The following is a 24,326-nucleotide window of genomic DNA, read 5'->3' on the forward strand; positions in this document are numbered from 1 at the left end:
TGCGTGCCACAACTACTGAAGCCTGTGCGCCTAGAGCCCGTGCTCCGCAACAAGAGAAGCCACCGCAATGAGAAGCCCACGCACCGCAACGAAGAGCAGCCCCCGCGCATGGCAACGAAGACCCAATGCAGCTAAAAATAAATAAATAAAATTTTAAAAGAATAAAAAAATCAGTAGTTGGGGGATAAATCAGGAGCTTAAGGTTAAAATATACACACTACTATATATAAAATAGATAACCAACAAGGACCTACTGCATAGCACTGGAAACTATACTCAATATCTTGTAATAACCTATAATGGAAGAAAATGTTAAAAAAATATACATATATTTATATACGTGTGTATAACTGAACCACTTTACTGTACACCTGAAACTAACACAGCATTGTAAATCAACTAAATTTCAATATATTTTTTTAAATGGCAAAAAAAAAAAAAAAATCAATAGTTGGGGTAGGGTTACAGAACTGTAATTATTCATTCCCTTTAATGCTATAATCACTGAAAAATAATCTCCACTTAGGATTTTTTAAGATCTAAATAACTGTAATAAAAACTATTTTGGGGAATTCCCTGGCAGTCCAGTGGCTAGGACTCAGCCATGGGCCCGGGGTTCAATCCCTGGTCGGGGAACTAAGATCCCACAAGCGCGGCCAAAAAAAAAAAAAGAAGAAAGAAAAAAATACTACCTCAAAGTCTTTTGGAAGCAGACAGAAATTAATATACTGTGTATGTAATACAAGGAATTCTGAATTTATTTCTAGAGTTTCATTGGTCAATATAAAAATTCTACAACTGGTTGTAAATAATAAAACTCATACTGAGATTTTTTTTTTCCGAAGAAAACAAAAGGTATGTTTTTTCATTTCAATTCTTTCCTGACAGACTCTCCATTTTCTTGTCTCCTTAGACATCCACTAGTATTTGCGACAAAGATCTATAATTCAAAATGGAGATTCCTTGGTTTTCCTCTTTTAGGTCTCTTAAATATTTATAACATTAAATAATGTGATTTTTAAAAGCATAGTAAAATTAATCATAGAATTTTTTTAAAAAAATTTTTTCAAAACTTGAATAGGTTTTTCTCCAGAGAAGATATACAAATGACCAACAAGCACATTAAGATGCCCACCATCACTCATCATAAGAGAAATGCAAAAGAAAACACAATGAGACACCACTTCACACTCACTAGGATGGCCAGAATTTCTTTTAACAGGAAAAAAAGAGTTGGCAAGGATATACAAATATCGGAAGCTCTGTATATTGCTGATGGGATGTAAAATGGGGTAGCTACTAAATATTCATAGTGGACTCTTCGCAACAGCCAAGAGCTGCAGACAGTCCGAAGATTCATCAAGAGTGGATAAGCAAAATGTAGCACACCCGTACAATGGGTACACACTCTGCCATAAAAAGTTATGGAGTGCCGAGGCATGCTACAATGTGGGTGAACCTTGAAAACATCATGTTAAGTGAAAGAAACCAGACACAAAATATTGCACGACTCCACACTAGGTCAATCTATGGAGACGATGCCGACTGGTGGCTGCCAGTGGCTGGAGGAGCAGGTACTGGGGAGTGACTGCTTTTTGGGTACGGGGTTTTCTTTTAAGACAATAAAGATATTTTAGAAATTGATATACATAACAGTGGTTGCTTAACACTGTGAATGTACTAAATGCCACTGAATATTATGCGGTTAATATAAAAATGGTTATGTGAATTTCACTTATTTGTGCATAATCACAGAATTTAAACAGTGGGATGTGAGTGTTCACTGAACACTGTTTAGCTTTCCTGTCTGAAATTTTTCATAATAAAATGCTGAGAATTAGAAAAACTTATAAGTTTAAAAAGTAATGATAAAGCAATCACCCGTGTACTCATCCCGAGGCTTAAGAATAAGCTGTTACGCACGCCCCGGAGACCCCACGCACTATGAAGGCATCCCCCTCCCCACCTGAACTGTGCGTGAACATTCTCCCCTGGTGCCACCACCTACAGGCTTAGCTCCACGCTACGCTGTGTTTGGTTTTGCTTCCTAGTGAACTTTACCTGAAGGAACGCTGCAGCTGGGCTCTCCCGTAACTCCTTCTGTTCCACAGGGCGCTGCTGAGACCCGCCCACACCGACTCACTCCTTTTCACTACCGATTACTATTAGCATTCCTCTATATGAATGTGCATGACCCACTGACCTGTTCTACTGCTGACGGACATTATGTATCTTTCCAGTTTGGGGCTATTAGAAGAAACGATGCTGCTGGGACCATTATTAGATGTGTTTTCTGGCACACAAACACAAGAATACCTTTACAGCATGCTGTTTGGATCAAAAGGGCCTACCCACACTCACCTTTTCCAGATCATGTGAAATGTTTCCATGCTACACTCCCAATCAACAGTGGGTAAGAATCTCATAGACCTAAATCAACAGATTCTGTCCAATTTAATTTCTGGCAATCTGGTGAGTATGACAGTAAATCAGAGGGTTTAATTTGTGTCACTGTGGAGACCACGCAACCTAAGTTTACAGGCACTCCCTGCCAACCACTGTCCCACGGTTCTTATGCAAATATTTATCAATGTGGTCTATAAACGCACTGATGTATTACATTCCTCTAAGCACTAACAGGAAATTTGTCCCACTAATAAACTTTCTGACAATTTCCAATTCAAGAAATTTTATCTTCAGTTGTATCAAATTCATTACAAGAACACCTAAATATTGGGTTCAAATTATTATTCCCCACCAAAAAGAACACAGTTCCTTGGAGAAATGACTGATTCCTGGAGTGAATCAAGGCATGTGCGAGATAAACTTTAAACATTTTGAGCCAGAATGTAAGGAAGTACTTGGACAGTGCCAGGGATGTGTCAAAAGTATACTAGAGCCCGCTTGAAAGGGCTCCCACTGGTCAAATTACAGATACTTTGAACATCAAAATAAACAGTAATAGAATAAATAGTAATAAACTGGGGCGGGGGGGCTGGGTAGCGGATGGCTGGCAGGGCACAAGGAGACTTGGTGGAAGTGGACGCCCTGACACGTGTATGGGTTACACGGGCACTTGTCAAACTCAACAAATTCTAACATTTAAGATCTGTGCAGTCCCTGCCTACAAATTATACCTTAATATGATATAATTCACCACTTTTACAGACCAAAAAAGAAAAATCACATGATTATGTGAATAGATGCAGCAAATAGTATTTGACAAAATCCAACATCCATTCATGATAAATACTAGGAATAAAGGAATTTCCTTAACCTGATAAAGGACAGCTACAAAGTCTACAGCTAACATCATACTCCATATGGTGAAAGACTAAATGCTTCCCCTTAAGATCCAGAAGGTAAGAATTGTCTGTTCTTATCACTCCTATTCAGCATCACAGTGCAAGTCCATGCCAGTCCATGCCATTGCCAGTGCAAATAAGGCAAGAAAAAGAAATAAAAGGCATACAGATAGAAGAAAATATAAATTTTGCTTTCTTTGCAGACATGATTCTCTAGGTAGAAAATCCCATGGAATCTACAAAAAAGCTCCTAAAACTAATAAATGAGTTTAGCAAGGTTGCATAATCAAGTGTATTCCTATATACTTGCAATCAACAACTAGAAAAAAATTTTTAAATTTAAGTACCATCTATAGCACCACAGAAAAATTGGAATAGCTGGGTATAAGTCTAACAAAACATACATAGAATTTGCATGCTGAAAACTACAAAATACTGATGAAAGAAATCAAAGAAGACAAAAATAAATGGAGAACATACCATATTCCTGGCCTGGAAGACTCAAGATATTACTTCACCCCAAACAGGTCAATAGAGTCAATCCAATCTCAATCAAAATCCTAGCAGGGGGCTTCCCTGGTGGCGCAGTGGTTGAGAGTCTGCCTGCCTATGCGGGGGACGCAGGTTCGTGCCCCGGTCCGGGAGGATCCTACATGCCGCGGAGCGGCTGGGCCCGTGAGCCATGGCCACTGAGCCTGCGCGTCCGGAGCCTGTGCTCCGCAACAGGAGAGGCCACAACAGTGAGAGGCCCGCGTACCGCAAAAAAAAAAAAAAAAAAAAAAAATCCTAGCAGGATGTTCTATGGATATCGACAAGCTGATTCTAAAATGTATATGAAAAGTGAAAGGAACCAGAATGACCAAAACAATTCTGAAAAAGAACAGAGTTGAAGAACTCACACTAACTGATTTCAGGACTTACTACAAAGATACAGTAGTAAAGACAGTGTGGCATTAAGCAAAAAGATAGACACAGAGATCAATGGAAGAGAAGAGAGCCTAGAAACAGACCCATACGGACAGGATCAACTGATTTCTGGCAAAGATGCAAAATCAATTCAGCAGATACAAGACAGTCTTTTTAAGAAACACTGCTCAACTAACTGGCTGTCGATATACAAAGAAATAAACTTCTACCGATGCTTGCATGTTATACAATACTTTACTCAAAATGGATCACACGGGCTTCCCTGGTGGTGCAGTGGTTGAGAGTCTGCCTGCCGATGCAGGGGATACGGGTTTGTGCCCCGGTCTGGGAAGATCCCACATGCCGCGGAGTGGCTGGGCCCGTGAGCCATGGCCGTTGGGCCTGCGCACCCGGAGCCTGTGCTCTGCAACGGGAGGGGCCACCACAGTGAGAGGCCCGCGTATCGAAAAAAAAAAAAAAAAAAAGGATCACAGACCTAAATGTAAAACATAAAACTACACAACTTCTAAAAAAAAAAACTAGAGGAAATTTTTGTGACCTTGGGTTGAGTGAAGAGTTCTTATACATCAAAATCACAATCCATAAACGAAAAAAAATGATAAAAGAGACCACATCAAAATTCAGAACTTCTGCTCTGTAAAAAATGATATAAAAGAAGAAAAAGATACGGCACAGAATGACAGAAAAATATTTGCAAATTTATATCTGACAAAAAGCTTATATCCAAATTATATAAAGAATTCTCAAATGCAACAATAAAGCAAATGACTCACTGGGAAAAAAATGGTGAAGGAAATGAACAGATACTTCACCGAAGAAGATATATAAATGGAAATGAACGCATGAAAAAGAAAAGTTGTTCAACATCATTAGTCTTTAGAGATATACAAGTTAAAACCACTGCATACGTATTAGAATAACTACAGAAGAAAACTGACAAGAACAAGTAGTGGGGAGGACGCAGAACAAAAGGAACTCTCAGTCACCGCTGGTGGGAATGTGAAACGGAACAGCCACTGTGCAAAGTTTGGCAGTCGCATGTGAAACTGAATGCACTCTTAATAACAGCCCAGAAACCTGTCTCCTAGGTATGCCAACAACTGGAAACAACCCAACATCCTTCAAAGGGTGAATGGCTCAACAAACTGGGGAACACTCATATAGTGGAATACCGCTCAGCAAACAAAGGGAACAACTGGCAAATTCAACAACGTGGACGAATGTCAGGTGCATTAATTACGCTGACGGAAAGAAGCCAGACTGCAAAGGCAGCATGCATACACTGCATGTATAATTCCATTTATATTTTATTCTGGAAAAGGCAAAATCATAGACAGAGAACAAAGGTTAAGGGAGGGAGAAAATTTGACGACAGAGATGTGGCATGTGGAACATCTGGGGGGATGACAGAACTCCTCTGTCTCTTGGGTGGTGGTGGTTACACAACTCTAGGCATTTAACAAAACTCACAGAACTACAGACCAAAAAGAATAAACTTCACTGAATTAAATAAATTTAAATAAATAAATACCGTTAATGACATATGAAAATGAAATAAGAATCTGTATGTGAATATACGTAATGGAAGAAAAAAGAAAGTTCATCATTACAGCAGAATGCCAGCTAATGAATGCAGAAGGAATAATGGAGTTAGAAAATCCACTTTGCAGTCTTTAACGTGACAGCTGACTCCAGCAGGACTCGCCAATAGATAACAGAATTAGTGGCCCATGTCAAACGACATTCTACAAAATAACTGACCTACACTTCTCAAAAATGTGAAGGCATGAAAGAGCGAGGAGCTTGCCCAGATTAAAGAAGACCAGAGAGGCATGGCAACTAAACACAACGGGTGATCCCAGACTGGGAGAAAAACAACTATACAAAGCATGTCACCGGAACAAGAGACAAAATTTGCACGTGAGCTGTGGCTTAGTCATAGTAAAAGTTACTGTAAAATTTCCAGAATTGATTGTTATACCACGGTTAGGTCAGGTAACACTCGTACCTGATACCATATGAAGAAGGACTTAGGGATGCAAGTGTGATATGATGTCTGCAATGTACTCTCAAATAGTTTGGGGGAAATGTGTATGTGTGTACATATGAAAGAGAGAGAGAATAAAAATAATGCAAATGGGGCAAAAAGTTAACAAGTGGTGAATTTGGGTAGAGGATATAACGGGAGGTCTTTGTACTGTTATTGCAACTTTTATATATGTTTGAAATTATACCAAAATTAAAAATTAAGAAAATTTTAAAAACATTATCACCACAAGATTCAACTGCTTTCAGAACCTAGCACAATCTATTCCAAAATGACTAGAATCTGACCTGTACTTTTAGGTTCTTGGCATTTATTAATGTAACACTGAGTGATTTAATTTTCAAAAAATAATCAGTTTGCATTCAATTAACATCCATTTAGAAGCCTAAGGTCCTGGTATTTTAGAAGTGTGTTTCATTTCAGTGTTTCTTCTAGCTACAGAAAATATCAAGTTATCATCTGTGTAATCTTCTTTTTTTTTCTTCTGTTTGCACTGTTCTCAAAAATACAGATAGAAGACACAAGAAAGAACCAACATTTAAAACACAGCACACAAGGAATCCTGAGCATACATTCAACAGGACTGTAGGTATTAGATGACATGCATGCTGAAGCTACTACTGCGTTACAGGTCAATACACACAAAAAATAATGCATTAAGGTCTGTGTTGTCATTTACTCATGCAATTTAGTTGTATAATTTTATATGCAGGAAGGCTTTTTTACTTTTTTAAAATAAGGAATGGGCTCTGGAAAAAAATGCTGAAGAGCAAATAGTAAATTGAAGGTTAAAATATCTGGATGAAGGAAAAGTTTCGGATGAGACTACATTTTAGAACCATCGAAAAGTACCTGAAATGGTTGCTGCTGGGATGAAAAAGCAGCAGAAACATTTGGAGGAAGCTGGGTTGCTATAGCAACAGGAGTACCAGTCTGCCCATCCTTTCCTGTCACAACCTTTACCTGAGAGGAAATATTTTGAGAAAAAAAGGCAACATAATTTTTAAGACTGCTCAAAATTTTGTTAGAATTTTATTGCTGATAGCTCACTGATGTCTGGTGTTTAAAAATGGAATTTTTTTGCATCAAATCCTGTAAAAGGACACTGAACTGATTTGTGACAGATTTATAATACCCTAACTCAACTGCAAATCTTGCAGAAACTCCAATTTAAGTCACAAGTGCAATGTCCTTAGATTCTGCAACTTCAAACTTTAAAAATGGTAATGGCGGACAGTCTTCAAGTAGCAAAGCCCTGACAACCTCATAGGCAGTTTACACCCTGGCCTACTACGTGCAGGTCAGAATGGCAATGACAGATAAGGGGGATTGAGCCTACAGACAACATTGGTGTACAAACATAAAAGAGAACTGAATTTCACTATTTCATGGCAACAGAGGTGAAATCCTCAAAAAAAAAAAAAAAAATCATATAAACCTTTTAGAAAATAAAAATGGTTCATCCTGGAAAGGGTGTTAAAGAAAACACCAAATGGCAAAGCCACACATAATAAATATCAACGAGGAGATGAGCAAAGAGGCCAGCTTTTGTTCATCAAAGGCTGATTTCTTTGCAGAAGAACTGACAGAGATTTACACTGTTTTAGCTGTATCAAAAAACAAAATGAGCTCCACCAACATAGTGTACAGTCACAACACAGAGGCACAAATCCAGTGCATCACGCTGCACCTCACTGTCGCCCTGTCTGCTCAGCTTCCTTCTCTAGGAAGTACCAATAAGGGACCTTAGGGATCACTAAGGTACTGAGAATCCCAATTGGGGTTATTTATTAAGCACCCATTCCAGGTACCCAAAAAGTTCACTATCTAAAAAAGATTCTATCTTAAATACCACTCAGTAGCTATGTGCAACAGCGTGAGTTAAATATGTGATCTCAAATCTAAGACTACATCTAAAAATTGAAAAAATTCTCAGTTGCTTTGCCATAATAACCATATTTTAATCATGAAGATACCTTATAAATGTACCTAGTGATTTAAATCATAACTGATATACTGTAACAACCTAGTGATTCAAATCCCTTCTTTGAAAATGACATTCATGGTGTTGAGAATCCCAATGGGTGAACCTGCGTAAGTAAAATGTGACACCTGGGGAACCAGCGGGAAGGTGTCCACACCCCTGGCTTCTGCAGGCCCTTCGGGGCTGGCCAACCTCCACACACCCAGCAGAGCACAGGGGAACGCTGGGTCAGGCCAGGTTGGCTCCCCAAACCGGGGAAGCATCCCTGTTCTAAACGCACCGGCAATACTCACAGCACCACTCTGCACCGTCCTCCTAACTAGAGCAGCTCTTTCCTTCCATGAAGGAAAAAGCAAATGCATCTTCCATTTGCTCCTGGATCAAATCCTTATGAACTGCATCTCATGAACACCCCAGGCTCACAGATCACGTGCAATTCACGGCTGCCTGCACGCACAGCCAAGCAGCCCGGCCTGCTGGTGACTGGGCGCCGCCCCTCACCTCGTCGTTGATGACCTCAGACTTCTCCTCGTCCTCGTCCTCGTCCTCCTCCTCCAGGTCCAAATCATTCTGCCTAAGGTAAGCTTGTAACGGGGCATAATGCTTCTTCTTGAAAGCTAGGAAATCCATCATGTTTCCCTGAAGGTGCTGCAAGAAGAACAGCTCGACCAAGTACTCCTTGAAGGCCGCCTTCAGAGCCTCCATCTCCCTGAAGTGGTAGTCCAGGCACTGCTTCCGCATCTGAGCCAGCTCCTGGGAGGCCGCGGGGATCTCTTCCAATTTCCTGGGAGCCTTTCTTATCCCCGCGCTCCCCGCAGACGGGACAGGAAGGCTGGAGAGGCCCGGGGGCGCTGCGGTCCTGGAAGGGCTGGTGGGGGGCGGTGGGGACGTCATCCCAAACGCCGAAGTCCCCCCGACCCCAGGGAGCAGAGGCCTGGTCAGCGGAGGCCCCTGCAGCACCTGCTGCTGCTGGATCAGCTGCCCCTGGATGATGCTGCTGATCTGGGGCGGCAGGCTCGTCGTGGTGATGTGGCCAGGGCTGGCCAGGGGCTGCAGGCCGGCCCCGCCTGCGGCCGCGGGGCTCTGAGGTCCCAGGTGGTGGACGGTGCCCCCCGACTGCGCGTGGGGCTGCGAGAGTCTCCGTTCTCTGACCGTGATGGGCGCCCCCGTGTGCTGCAGCTGAACCTGGGCGCCCGGGGCCATCTGCGCCAGGCCCGAGCCCTCCTGGAACACGAAGTGGCCGCCACTGGACGGGCTCAGGCTGATCTGTCTCACCAGCACACTGGCGTCCACGAAGCCCCCGGTGGGACTGCTGCTGCATAGGCCCAGGCCAGGGCCAGGGGCTCCCGCCCGCACGCTCTGCAGGCCCGGTCCCGGCCCGGGGCTGGGCTGGGTGGGGCTCTGAGTCTGCACCTGCTGGGACAGCGGCGAGGTGACCTGGATGTACGATGGAGACCCATGCTCAAACCGCCTCTGCTGTGCACTGAACTGGAATCCCGGAGAAGTGGGGCTGGGCAGCGGCAGGGGGGCCAGCGTGATCTGGGGGTTCCCTCCCACCACCGGCCCCACATTCTGAAGGGCGATGTTCACGCTCTGCCCGGCCACGGGGCTGCGGTTCATCAGCTGCTGAACTTGGTAACCGGGGGACTGGGGCGCGGACGGGCTCGCCGCCGGCGCAAAGGGCGTGGCGGGGGACTGCGGGGGGTTGGGACGGGCCTGCTGCTCTTCTCCTTCGCTGCCAGCGAAGGCCCTGGACCTCTGCAGCTGGTGCTGGACGTTCTGAGGGCCGCTGCCATGGTGCATGATCGCCCTCCTTTTTTATCCAACTTAATGCTCTGCTGAAAAAACACAGTTAAAATCAAGTTACTTAGAGGCAAATATAACCATCTGATCACTACTTATTCTGAGTACCATTTAGCAGCACCGGACAGATGCTCTGGAGGGATGTTCCCACCAGCATCTGATACAAACCACTGTCTTACTGTCATCGAGCCCCGACGAGATGGCACTGGAGACCATCTCCTTCAGCACAGAGGAGGGACAGGGCCTTCTGGGTCACTGCTGTGCCTGGGGCCAGGACATGGCCTGGCAGGAGCAGGTGGGTGGTCCCAACCAGCTCCCGAGGAAGCTAACTGGCAACCACTTGCTCAAGGCCAGCGGGATATGAACCTGGTGCTGGCGCTCGTGACAGGCATGTTTCTTCCTGGGAGGCTATTCCTCGTCCGGTGGCCCTGCTCCGTGCCGCCACGTGCTGGGGCAGTCTGCCCATCTCTCCCAGTGGAGGAACGGTGCCCAGGAGGCCGCCAGTGGCTCCCACACATGCCACCATCGCATGTCATCAGAAGAGAACCGCCCCTCACCAGCTGGCAGTTCTCATGAGCATCTGTGCGACGCCCCTGCAAACACCCCCGGGTTACTTGAGTGTGAACACACAGAGCCCCTCTGCGCTCCTGGGGGAGAGGCCCAGGCCTGGTGCCAGCCTCGCACCTCAGCCCTCTCTACGAGCTCACCTGGGGGTGGTGGGTGTTTCCAGAAGAAAACCTCAGGAGAGAAGGGAGCAGCCAGGACGGGAGAGTCCCCGTCAGGGGTCCGCCAACTCTCTGGGAGCTGGGACATGGCTTTAAAGGGGCTCATGGCCCCAAGAGTGCTGAGGGCCGCGGACTAGGGAAGGGGGCGGGAGAGGGGACAGGACGCTGAGAAAGGACGGGAGGAAGCAGAGGACTAGCGGGAGGAGGCTAATTCCGAGGTGAGGCAGGGAGGCCGCCCACAAGGGCGCACTGTGGCTGGAGTCACACTGGGCTGGAGCCTGGGCTGGAGCCTTGCTGTCTGCAAGGGGGCGACCCCGCTGGGAACAGGACGACAGCCGCAGCCTGTCTGCTCCCCACTGGCTGGGTCAGAAATACCCTCCCCCCGATTACAATTCTCAAGTCTTTGCTGACACACCTAGCTCCCCATTTCTTGGTGTTCCCTCCAGCCCTCCCCGCAAGACAAGCAGGAGCATCCTTTTGTCTTCAGGGCATCACTGTTATTTCACGGAGAAAACGGACAAGGGATGAAAAACATTATAAACCGAAAGTTACAAGACTTAAAAAGTGAAAATACACATTTGTATGAATGCTGCCACAGTCCCAGGCCCCTGGCTGAAACACACATGTGTATGAAATCAAGAGCTACAGAACTCACGGGTGCACAAGTGAAGGCTGGGAAACATAAAGACCAGTGCGTGCTTAGACTAGCAGGAGAAGGCACTCTCTGCTCTGATGACCGTCTCTGAAGATGGAGTCTAAAGACCATGGGCAAGCTGCAGCCAACACATCCAAACGGGAAATCGGGACCACAGCCTTAATTATCATCCCAGGAGCCCTCTCCCACCCTCGCCCCCAGCAGACAGCCCAGCAGATGTGGGCGGGACTGTGAGCTGTGGGACACTCAAGGGCGGGGGACTCTGAGGCATGCTTATTGCTTTCAAGACAAGCTTTTGGGACTTCCATCGTGGTCCAGTGGTTAAGACTCTGTGCTCCCAATGCAGGGGGCCTGGGTTCGATCTCTGGTCAGGGAACTGGATCCCGCATGCATGCCGCAACTAAGACCCGGCACAGCCCAATCAATCAATCAATCAATCAATCAAGTTTTAAAAAAGAGCTTTTGTTCCTGATCTTTTTAAACAAGCATTATGAGGAAGATTAGTGTAGAACAAACACAAAAATAGAATAAAAAGAATAAACAAACACATTAGGACATATTTCAGATTATTTCCTTAAAATACATTCCCAGAATACCAAAGATGATAAGAGAGAACAAAGGCCAGAAAGAAACTCTGTCACATATAATAATTTACAAAACCAGGGGGAAGGTAAAGAATGGGGCGGGGGGGGAATACGTTGTGATGACTGACCTCTTGAAAAAATGTGGAGGGAGACAGCGCAGATCTCTGAGGGCTCAGAGCTCAGAACGTGCCTAACAGGGTGGCCGACAACGGTGGGGAAGCAGGCCCCATTACCTTTGACCTACTAATCCAACCTCTGGGAATTGCTAAGGAAATTCACCTACCAATTTTTTTAAATTATGCATAAAAATATTTATTAAAAAACTATCTACTGAGACATATGGACACATAAATACTGACCTTCACCTGGCGAAGGAATAAAACACCTGGAAGAGCCACACAACGCGGCTGCCTCAGCAACGTAAAGGCCGAGCTACAGACACACCCACACCACGAGGACGCCAAGGAGCACAGCCAGACGCAAGGACCACGGACTGCAGGCCACTGACACGACAAGACATTCTGGAACAGGCAAAACCACAGAGACAGATTAGACAGACGCTGCCAGGCTGCAGGTGGGAACTTGGGGGTGTGGAACTGGTTCTACACTTGATTTGGGACGATGGTTACAAGAATGAGTGTGTTCGTTCAAATTCAAAGAACTGTAAACTACACCTTGACTTTTTAAAAAGGTTCCTGACTTCAGTGAGCTTACGGTCAGGTTGGAGAAACAAACCCAATCAACTATGATGTAAAGAAACCACTTATCTAAAACAGCATCCCCCGGAACATGGTACAGGTACCCCGGTGGAAAGCAAAGCCACCATCTCCTGAATTGGTGGCGGCGATGTCCCTAACTGTAAGGCCCGCCAGCAGCCGCAGCGGGCTGTTTGGCTCACGATTTGAGGAGGACACTGCCCAGGACCAGGCCGAGATCAGCGGGCCGCGTCAGCGCACCGCCGCAACCTGCGAGGAGCGGGGACAAGCCCTCAGACCACTGCGCGCAGCGCCCACTGGGGCCACGCGGGGCTGGCGCCGTCTGTGCGGCGGCTGCTCACTCAGGGCAATGCTGACATCACACAGGGGGCACATCTGGTGCCGGGAAGAGGCCACCCTAAGAAACACCTACCTGGGCCCCATCCTTGGTGTAGGCAGGGGTCCCCAGGTCAGAACTGGAAAGAGTGAGGGGGGAAGGGCTCAAGAAACTGGGTCCCCATAGCAGCTGCTCCCACCCCCTCACCCCCCGCTGAGGCCTGGACATGCTCCCAGCCCCCCAGGGCCTCCCTCCCCAGCTTCTCTTTCGGGGCTCCCAGAGTCCAGGCAGCTAGGGATTGGGAAGCCTCTTCTTCCCCTTCAACGAGCAGGGAGCTCAGGTCATGAGCCCTGCTCCCTTCCCAAACCCGTCTCCCTCTCAGCCCTGTCATCCCCCCAGACGGATCCGGCCCTCAGGCCAGGCTCCCGCTTTGGGTAGTTCTGCTACATCAACAACAGCTCCCGGGCTGGACGGAGAGTGAGGAGAAGGGAACGAGGAGGAGGGTGGATCAGGGCTTGAACGCACGAGCATGAACTCAGGGCAGAAGGAACAGACAGAACACGATGGGAGTGAAGGGAGGACAGAAGCCACAAATAGTGTCTGGGAATATTTTCAAGTGGAAACTCCAGAGAGCAATTTGGCAGTAGGTACAAGAATCTTACAGCACATTCACGTCTTCTGACCCAATAATCCGACTCCTAGATCAGCCTAAGAAAAAAGATCAGAGCTGTGTTCAATATACAAGGATGCTGACTGAAATGTTATTTGTAGCAGAAAGATGGCATGCCCAACCATAAACATCAATAAACTTTGATACATCTATGCAAAACAGTATTAATACTGACTATGTGACAGAGTACACTTTGATTTTTCCCTGCTGCCTTTCTATGCTTTCCAAGTTTGTCCTTAACTGGCTTGTGCCACAGTCATCAGTGCTCTTCACCACACACTCCGATTCTCCCGCCAGTCACAACACGGGTGTGCATTTCCCAGCCCTGGACTCGGCGGTCACGTGACACACTTTGGCAAAGACAGGGGCATGCTGTTTGCCACACTGACTCGGTCCTGCTTGGCAGTTCACAGGAGCACAGGGATGAGGCCCCGAGGGAGCACAACAACAAGCTAACTGCAGGGAACACGTGGCGGGCACTCCGCCCTGTGCTGGATGCCAGCAGCGCCCGGGGCGCACCTGCCGGCTGCAAGAGCCAGGCACATCTTGGCTGATCCAGCACATAAAGAAAACAACACATGAAAGCAGACTCACAGATACAGAGAGCAAACAGGTGGCTGCCAGAAGGGAGGGGATGAGAGGTGGGTGAAATGGGTGAAGGGTATTAAGTGGTACAAGCCTCCAGTTATAGAAGTCAGTCATGTGATGTAAGGTGCAGCATAAGGAATATGGTCAGTGACACCGTAACAACACTTTGTACGGGGACAGATGGCTACTAGACTCATCACGGTGACCGTTTCATAATGTGCGCACATGTCAAATCATTAGTACACCTGGAACTAACACAATATTGTAATCAACTATACTTCAATTTAAAAAAAAAAAGAAAACACTTTGCAATAGAAGAGACGCCACACCCTCCACTCCAGCCTATCGCACAAACTCCCGCAGTTCTCTGCCTTAAGACACAAGACCCCGCTGACATATCTGTCCCTGCCTCCCTGCCACCTCCAGCAATGGTCCACCCGGTGAGCCTCTCAGGGTTTCGTGGGGCCCACAAATCCATGCCTCACCAAGAGCTGCAGACCACAGAGAAAAAGGCCTCTCACAGACAGATGCTATTTTTAAACCTCTCTGACTGTTGTCGAGATGTTTAAAATAAGAAGTCTTTTTAGAGCATTACTAAAGTTCACAACAGCTTTCTGGAAGGCTAAAGAATTATTTTTTTATCACTTATTTATTTTTTTATTTATATTTTGGCTGCTCTTTGAGGCACGTGGGATCTTAGTTCCCTGACCAGGGATCGAACCTGCACACCCTGCAGTGGAAGCGTGGAGTCTCAACCACTGGACAGCCAGAGAAGTCCTGAAGCTAGAGAATTAAAATCCAAACTTTCTTAGATCGATCCATTTAGAAAAATAAAAGTCAGATCCACCCCCTGAGCCCCGCCCACCCCTGCACCTCACACCATTCACAAAAATTACTCAAGGGGGTAAAATCAAACCATAAAAATATTTTGAAACATATGAGAATATCTTTATAATCCTGCAGTAATGAAGAGTTTCCTAAACATGGCGTGAAACCTAGAAACAATATTTATTTTTAAAAAGCATTAACAACTGACAACCTTACTAAAGAAGAACATTACAATAAAGAAGTGAGATTGATTAAAAATACTTGAAGCCTATGGGCTCCCCTGGCGGCGCAGTGGCTGAGAGTCCGCCTGCCGATGCAGGGGACGCGGGTTCGTGCCCCGGTCCGGGAGGATCCCGTGTGCCACGGAGCGGCTGGGCCCGTGAGCCATGGCCGCTGGGCCTGCGCGTCCGGAGCCTCTGCTCCGCAGCGGGAGAGGCCACAACAGTGAGAGGCCCGTATACCGCAAAAAAAAAAAAAAAATTTGAAGCCTATATGACAAAAGGTTATCCATCCTTAAGAATTCCCACAAATCAAGAAGAGTCAAACAACCTAAGAAAAGAGGCTAAACCAGAAATCCTACAAGAAATTCAGATGACACATAAACATCAAAAATGCTTAACCTCATTAATGACAAAATATGAAATAAAGTGAGACAATTATTTGTTGTTTGACAGGTTAGTGAAGATCAAAAGACTGGTAATATTCAGGTTTAGTAAGGCTGCTAGGAAATGGCGAACCCGCCATACACAAATGAGGGAAGTAAAGCACAGCTATAGCTTTCTGGAGGGTAACGCGGCATTACCTATCACAATTTTAATGTACACTGATCAAGGAACTCCACCTCTAGGGATCTATTCACACAAATATACAGTTGTCCAAAGGTGTTCATTATAATATTATTTATAATGTCAAATTTGAAACAATGTAAATGCTCACCTATAGGGAACTTTTAACAAAATCTGGTATAACCACCCTTTAGAGGCAGCCACTAAAAGAATGAGGAAACGCTTGTACGTACTTAAATTATATAACTGGAGTAAAGCCAAACATACGTGTAGCATATATATTATACGTATACACGTTTTTAAACTCTCGACACGACAACACATATATGGGCGTGTACATATTTCTAGCTCTCTCTGTACACGTTAAAAGAAACGTCTTTGGCCAAGCATAACAGCGTGTCGTGTAAGGGAGGCTGTCTGACTGGGCTCACTGATGAACCACCAGCACCCAGAACAGAGCCTGGCATATGAGAGACACCCGGTAGGTGCTTGGTGAGTAAACGAGTGAGCATGGGAAAAGCAGAGGAGGGGAAAGTGCTAGAATACTAGCGTGCTGAAGACCAAGGCCGAGGAGACAGACAGAGCCAGGGCTCAGAGGGCCATTACGCCACACTGGGTGGGGAGTCCCCAAGTCGCTCGGCAGGAGATGCTGGCAATCATGGCCGCCCTGGCTCTATGCAGACCAAAGACACGGTTTTAGTCTGTATGATGTCATCTGCTGTTTGGATTCATTTCAATTGATATTTTTATACCAGGAGATTTCACATAAAAAACGCAAGTTGTCAGCTTCATTCATTAGAAATATCCAAGTACTGGCCACACTGGGCCACATCCCAGCCGGCAACAAGAAGCGGGAGCTGAGCAGAAGCCCCAGGCCGCCAGGCTCACTGCGCTCATCGCCACAGTCGACGCGCCTCCCACACCACAGCCAAGGGCCAGGCACCGCTCACCACCCAGGGAGCACTGCTGTTAGAGTGGGGAAGCATTTCTATACTGCACCATCAAGAGGGCCATTTCTGAACGGGAGGAAGCCCACATCCAAAGCGCAGCGTCTGCATCAAAGAGCCCCTCACAGGCCATGAAGATATGCAGAGGCAGAAACCAGAGAAGGCCTGGCCTGCCAGAAATAAAGCCAGCTCCACAACTTCCTAACACAATTACCAGCATCAACCAGAACCCAGGCTTGGCCTTCTTGACTAACATCAAAACCCACCAAAACACTATGACTCTCTCTACAAGGTTGCTCACATGTAACGAACCAAACGCCTGATTCATTTCACTCACGCCTAGCCTGTATTTATGAAATGGGATTTTCTATTGCAAAAATCAGTAAAACAAAGTAAAACTCCAAGGTAAGACTTGAGGCTGAATTTTTCAAGCACACTCACTTGTAAATCCATCACTCATAATGAAAGAAATATGAATTAAAGCTAAGCTGAAATATCATTTCTCATCTATCAGCCTAACAAAATTCAAAAGCCAGACAACACACTCTGTTGGTGAGACTGTGGGAACCAGGCCCTCTCAACTCTGCTGTGGGATGTTAAGCTGTACAACCCTACAAGGGGACCTGGCACCATTTACCCAAAACTACACATGCTCAGGACTTCCCTCGTGGTCCACTGGTTAAGAATCTGCCTTCCAATGCAGGGGACGCGGGTTTGATTCCTGGTCGGGGAATTAAGATCCCACATGCCGTGGAGCAACTAAGCCCTCATGCCACAACTACTGAGCCCACACGCCACAACTAGTGACGCCCACGCACCACAACGAAGAGCCTGTACACCGCAAGGAAGACCCAGCACAGCCAAAAAGAAGAAGAAACTACACATGCTCTTACTCTTCAACCCAGCATCCCACTACACATTCACCGTGAATAACCACCTCCAAAATGAAAACACACAAGCACAATGTTTATTCACTACAGCATTATTCGCAAACGCAAAATACCGGAAATAAACTGCACAGCCATAATATTTCAGAGACTGGTTGACTATATTACAGTACATTCACTTAATGAAGTACTACGTAGCTGTACAAAAGAATGAGGAAGATTTCCATGAACTGGTATAAAGCAATTTCCAGAACGTATACTGCTAAATCAAATAAACAAAGTGTAAAAAGACTATATATGGGGAAATAACTTTGTATAAGAAAGGGGAAAAGAAAGACAGACAGATGGACTAATTAATGGAAGGACAGAGACATACCTTTCCTGCACTCATTCATTCATTTATTTTTATTTTTATTTGGCTGTGTTGGGTCTTCATTGCTGCACCCAGGCTTTCTCTAGTTGCAGTGAGCAGGGGCTACTCTTCATTGCGGTGCACGGGTTTCTCACTGCAGTGGCTTCTCCTGTTGTAGAGCATGGGCTCTAGGCGTGCGGGCTTCAATATTTGCAGCACGCGGGCTCAGTAGCTGCAGCATGGGGGCCCTAGAGCATGTGGGCTTCAGTAGTTGTGGTACACAGGCTCGGAAGCTGTGGCTCGCAGGCTCTAGAGCACAGGCTTAGTAGTTGTGGTGCACGGGCTTAGTTGCTCCATGGCATGTGGGACCTTCCTGGACCAGGAATCGAACCCACACCCCCTGCATTGGCAGGCGGATTCTTAACCACTGCACCACCAAGGAAGCCCTGTTTATTTTTGTAAAAAAAAAAGAATGCAGGGACACGGGTTCGAGCCCTGCTCCGGGAAGATCCCACATGCCACAGAGCAACTAAGCCCGTGCACCACAACTACTGAGCCTGCGCTCTAGAGCCCGCGAGCCACAACTACTGAAGCCCACACGCCCAGAGCCCGTGCTCCACAACAAGAGAAGCCACCACAATGAGAAGCCCGCGCACTGCAACGAAGAGTAGCTCCCACTCACTGCAACTAGAGAAAGTCCGCATGCAGCGACGAAGACCCAACATAGCCAAAAATAAATAAATAAACAGATACATTCCAACAAACAAAAGTCCAGGACCAGATGGCATCACTGATGAATTCTACCAAACATTCAAAAACGATTTAATGCCTATCCTTCTCAAACTCTTCCAAAAAATGAAAAGGAGGCAACGCTCCCAAATTCATTTTACGAGGCCAGCATTACCGATACGAAAACCAGACGAGGACACCACCAAAAGAGAAATTACAGGTTAACATCCCTGATGAACACAGATGCAAAAATCCTCAACAAAATATTAGCAAACTGAATTCAACAATACATTGAAAGGATAATACACCGTGATCAACTGGGACTTATTCCAGAGATGCAGGATGGTTCAACATGAGCAAATCAATCAACGTGTTGCACCACATTAACAAAAGGAAGGATAAAAATCACATGATCATCTCAATAGAGCGGAGAAAGCATTTGACAAAACTCAACATCCATTTAGAATAAAAACTCTTAACAAAGTGGGTACAGAGGGAACATACCTCAACGTAATAAAGACCACATATGACAAGCCCATAGCTACATCATACTCGACAGTGAGAAGCTGAAAGCACTTCCTCTCATATCAGGACAAGACAAGGGTGCCCCCTCTTGCCATTTTTATTCGACACACTTTTGGAGGCCCTAGCCAGAACAATTAGACAGGGAAAAGGAATAAAAGGGCATCCAAGATCAGAAAGAAGTAAAACTGTCACCATCTGCAGATGACACGATATGATGTACAGAAAACCCTCAAGACTCCACCAAAAACCTGTTACAGTTAATAAATGAATTCAGTAAAGTTGCAGGATACAGAATCAATAAGCAAAAATCTGTTACATTTTCATATACTAAGAATTATTAGAGAAGTTAAGAAAAACACCCATTTACAATTGCATCAAAAAGAATAAAATACTTAGGAATTTTCTGGCCAAGGAGGTAAAAGACCTGTACACTAAGAACTGTAAGACACTGATGAAAGAAACTGAAGATGACACAAGTAAATGGAAAGATATCCTGTGCTCTCAGATTAGGATTAACATTGTTAAAATGTCCATACTACCTAAAGCAATCTACAGATTCAACGCAATCCCTATCAAACTCCCAAAGGTGTTTTTCACAGAAATAGAACAAACAATCTAAAAATTTGTATGGAACCACAAAAGATCATGAAAAGCCAAAGTACTCTTGAGAAAGAAGAACAACGCTAGAGGCATCAAGCTCCCTGATTTCAAACTATATTACAGAGTTTTAGTAGTCACAACAGTATGGTATTGGCATAAAAACAAACCCACAGATCAATGGAACAGAACGGAAGGTCCAAAAATAAACCCACACATATATGGTCAATTAATTTATGACAAAGGAGGTAAGAAAATACAATGGGAAAGAAACAGTCTCTTCAATAAATGGTGTTGGGAAAACTGAACAGCCACATGCAAAAAAATAAAACTGGACCACTATCTTACACCATACACAAAAATTAACTCAAAATGGATTAATGACTTGAATGTATGACCAGAGACCATAAAACTCCTAGAAGAAAACACAGGTGGTTAAGCTTCTTGACATCTCTCTTGGAGACTTTTTTTTTTTTTTTTGGATCTGACTCCAAAGGCAATGGCAACAAAAGCAAAAATAAACAAATGGGAGACATCAAACTTAAAAGCTCTGTGCAACAAAGAAAACCGTCAACAAAATAAAAAGGCAATCTTTTTATAGGAAGAATAGAAGAAGATATTTGCAAATCATATATCTGATAAGGGGTTAACATCCAAAATATATAAAGAACTCATGCAGCTCAATAACAAAAAAAAAAAAATCCAATTGAAAAATGGACAGAGGATCCGAATAGACATTTTTCCAAAGAAGAAACATGAAAAGATGCTCAACATCACTAATCATCAGGCAAATGCAAATCAAAACCACGAGATACCACTTCACACCGGAAAGGCAAATCGAAACCACGAGGTATCACCTCACACCTATTATCAAAAAGACCACAAATGACAAATGTTGGCAAAGATGCGGAGAAAAGGGAACCCTCAGGCACTGTTAGTGGGACGGTAAACTGGTGCAGCCACTATGGAAAACAGTATGGAGCTTCCTCAAAAAAAATTAAAAACAGAACTACCATATGACAATTCTATTACCAGCCATTCCACTGTATCTGAAGAAAACAAAAACACTAATTTGAAAAGTTATAGGTACCCCTATGTTCATATGCACCATTATTTACGATAGCCAAGACAGAGAAGCAACCTAAGTGCCCATCAATAAATGAATGGATAAAGAAGATGTGAGCTACATAGAGAGACAGATATGGAGAGATATACAATGGAATATTACTCAGCCATAAAAAAGAATGAAATCCTGCCATTTGCAACAACATGGATGGAACCTGAGGGTATTATGTTAAGTGAAATAAGTCAGACAAAGAAAGATAAATACTGTATGATTTCACTTGTATGTGAAATCTAAACAAAACTCACAGATACAGAGAACAAGTTGGTGGTTGCAGTGGGGGTTGGGTGGTAGGCGAAGTGGGTTAAAGGGGATCAAAAGGTACAAACTTCCAGCTGTAAGATAAATAAGTCCTGGGGAGGTAGAGCTTGGGAACTGTAGTCAGTAATATTGTGCTGCATATTCAAAAATTGCTGAGAGTAAATCTTTATTTTCTTTAATTTTATTTATTTATTTTTGGCTGCGTTGGGTCTTTGCTGCTGCGCATGGGCTTTGCTCTAGTTGCGGCGAGCAGACGCTGCTCTTCGTTGTGGTGCGCGGGCTTCTGGTCGGGGTGGCCTCTCTTGTTGCGGAGCACAGGCTCTAGGCACGTGGGCTTCAGTAGTTGTGGCTCACGGGCTCTAGAGCGCAGGCTCAGTAGCTGTGGCGCACGGGCTCAGCTGCTCCGCGGCATGTGTGATCTTCCCGGACCAAGGCTCAAACCCATGTCCCCTGAACTGGCAGGCGGTTTCTTAACCACTGTGCCACCAGGGAAGCCCCGAGAGAGTAAATCTTGAAAATTCTCATCACAAGAAAAAAAAAAATTGTAACTCTGTATGACGACAGATGGTAACTAGACTTAATGTGGTGACCATTTTGCAATGTACACAAATGTCAAATCATTATGATGGACACCTAAAACTAATATAATGTTGTATGTTAATTATATTCCAATAAAAATAAGCAGATACATACATATCTATATATATATTTCTTTCTTAAAAAATATATTTCCTAGTTATGTCCACTAAAGAGTCTGGAAGCAATAACACCCCATAAACACCTGCTTACTTTTGCAAAAAAGGAACTCAGGAAGAATAAGCCAGAAATGAAGGGGGTGGGTGCAAGCAGACTGGCAGGACAGTGGAGGAAGGGGCGCTTCTGAGTACCCCATCCCATATCATTTTGACTTTTAGAATCATGTTAAAGTGTTACACGTTCAAAAAGCAAAATTAAATCAATAGGGATGAAGAGCTCCCTAAAACTGAACGCAAACAGAAGCAAATCTAACTCTGGAAAGGACAAAATAATCACCAATGGAACGGGGAAGGAAGGCACGGATCAACTCCATGATGCTGGATGAGAAGAGGGAGTCAGTATCAACTCATGGTTTTTCCTTAAAACACATTTCCTGTCTCCTGAAATGGCCTAAAAACAATGACATCCTGGCAGAATGGAGGAAAACTAGGGGCAGAGAGCTCTGCAGAACAAGCAGCAATGTACACAGCCTTGCCCGGGGTGGTGACGGAAGACAGAGAGAAAGGTTAGGAGATTTTAGGACAGTGGTTCTCAGCGGTTTCATCTCCATCTTTGAAATAAATAAACTCATGCCATCGTTTAACACCATTTGTATCTCAAAGTCAAGTCAGCGATGGGACTACAAACAAATCCAAGACTAAGTAAAGCTTCTCCTTTCAACCTGAGGCTCTCCTCAAGCAGAGACGCTGCTGCACACACACTGACACTCTAGAAAACCTGCAGAGTTAAGACTGGAGGCCTAGTAACAGGCACAGGCGGGTTAAGAAAGGCCAGGGTGAAGGACGCCACTCAGGGCACCGTGGGGGCCGCGTCACCACACGGAGCAGGCCTCTGCGGGGCTGAAACGCAGGCAGCGTCGGCCGGGGGAGTCTGAGGTCCGCGGCCTCCAGGCACCACCACCACATCTCAGTTTTGTGAGAAAGCGATTCAGGGGGAGCCCAGGCGGGGATGGAGACTGACTCCCATCAGCAGAGCGGTGGCATCTACACCACAAGGACCTTCACCCCCAGACACCCCACGTGCAGCCACGTGAACCCTCCCTCTTTCCCTGAAAAAGCACCGCCGCCCTCCAGAACTCCCCTCTGTGGAGAATGCTCTCTGCCCTCCACTCCCTGGTAACCTGTATTCAAGAGCTTTTTATATAAGTTGTCTTTGTGCGGCCCTAAGTAACTTGATAGACACCCCCAAAATGGACCAACTACCTCTGCGAGAGGGAGTAAAAAAGAGGCTTAAATTAAACACATTAAAAACAATGCTTTCACTCATCTTGAATTGCTCCCCCAAATTTTTAAAAGATGGATGGATAGATGGATGTGTGATAAAGCAGGTCAGTAAAATGTTAATAATAGAAAACTAGGTGGTGGGTATCTAGGTGTTTACTATAAAATTCTTTCAATCTTTGTGTATCTTTGAAATTTTTCATAGTAAAATGTTAGCATCTATTAAGATGGTAACACCAGATGCCACTTAACAAAAGTCCTATTGGCTAACAAAACACTCATTCTTCTCCCACCTCAGAGCAGGTTATGAAGGTTCCATAGTAGTTCCTAAAATACCTAAGTTCCAAAAGATATAAAATGGACTAAACTGAGTTTTAAAACTCGGTTTTAAGGGTGCACTACACCATGTGCTACTACACAGGCCTGACCTCTCTGGGGCTGCAGTGCAAACGGAAGCCCAGACTTCATGTCCCCAGCGTCCCTTCTGATTAAAATCATGGTGTTGGTGGTGGGTCCTTAACCCGATGGGCCAGCGCCCCCTGTACTATGCCAGGTGGGATCTATCTTAGCTTGAGAGGAACATTCAAGACAAACTGAAGAAGTGCTTCCTTAAACACCAGCTAATAAAGCTACAAACGCCCAATTCATTATTCTGCTGCTATTTCTCAACCTTTTTTTCCCCATTGTCCCCCTAGGAAGCCTATTTAGGCATTTCTCTCCCGACCGTCCCCCGTGAAGTTGTAAACCATAGCTATGCTGTATATCTGGGAAGTACTATGACTCTTTGGGATGCCACAAACCACTGTCATACCTAATTTTTTCTCACCTTCCTCTCAAGAACCAATTCTGATCCTCTTGTGGGAGATATCACCCTCACAGAGAATGTAGCTTCTAATATATAGAAAGAAACCTATTTTTGCAAATTTTCTGTACATCTAAAGTTATTCCAAAGTGTTTATTTAAAAGTTAAACAGAGGCTTCCCTGGTGGCACAGTG

At 45.0% G+C, this 24,326-nt stretch overlaps 1 protein-coding gene across 1 annotated transcript in view; it reads right to left on the bottom strand.

The window, feature by feature from the left end:
- The window catches only part of EP400 (E1A binding protein p400), a 110,376-nt gene that overhangs the window by 81,639 nt on the left and 4,411 nt on the right, over positions 1-24,326 (bottom strand). The window contains exon 2 of the mRNA XM_082667747.1: positions 8,765-10,101. Coding sequence (XP_082523873.1) covers positions 8,765-10,066 — 1,302 coding nt within the window. The 5' untranslated portion in view covers positions 10,067-10,101. The remainder of the gene's footprint in view (positions 1-8,764; positions 10,102-24,326) is intronic.

The sequence above is a fragment of the Grampus griseus genome, assembly GCF_964374135.1.
Source record: "Grampus griseus genome assembly, chromosome: 12".
In the NCBI taxonomy this organism is placed as follows: domain Eukaryota; kingdom Metazoa; phylum Chordata; class Mammalia; order Artiodactyla; family Delphinidae; genus Grampus; species Grampus griseus.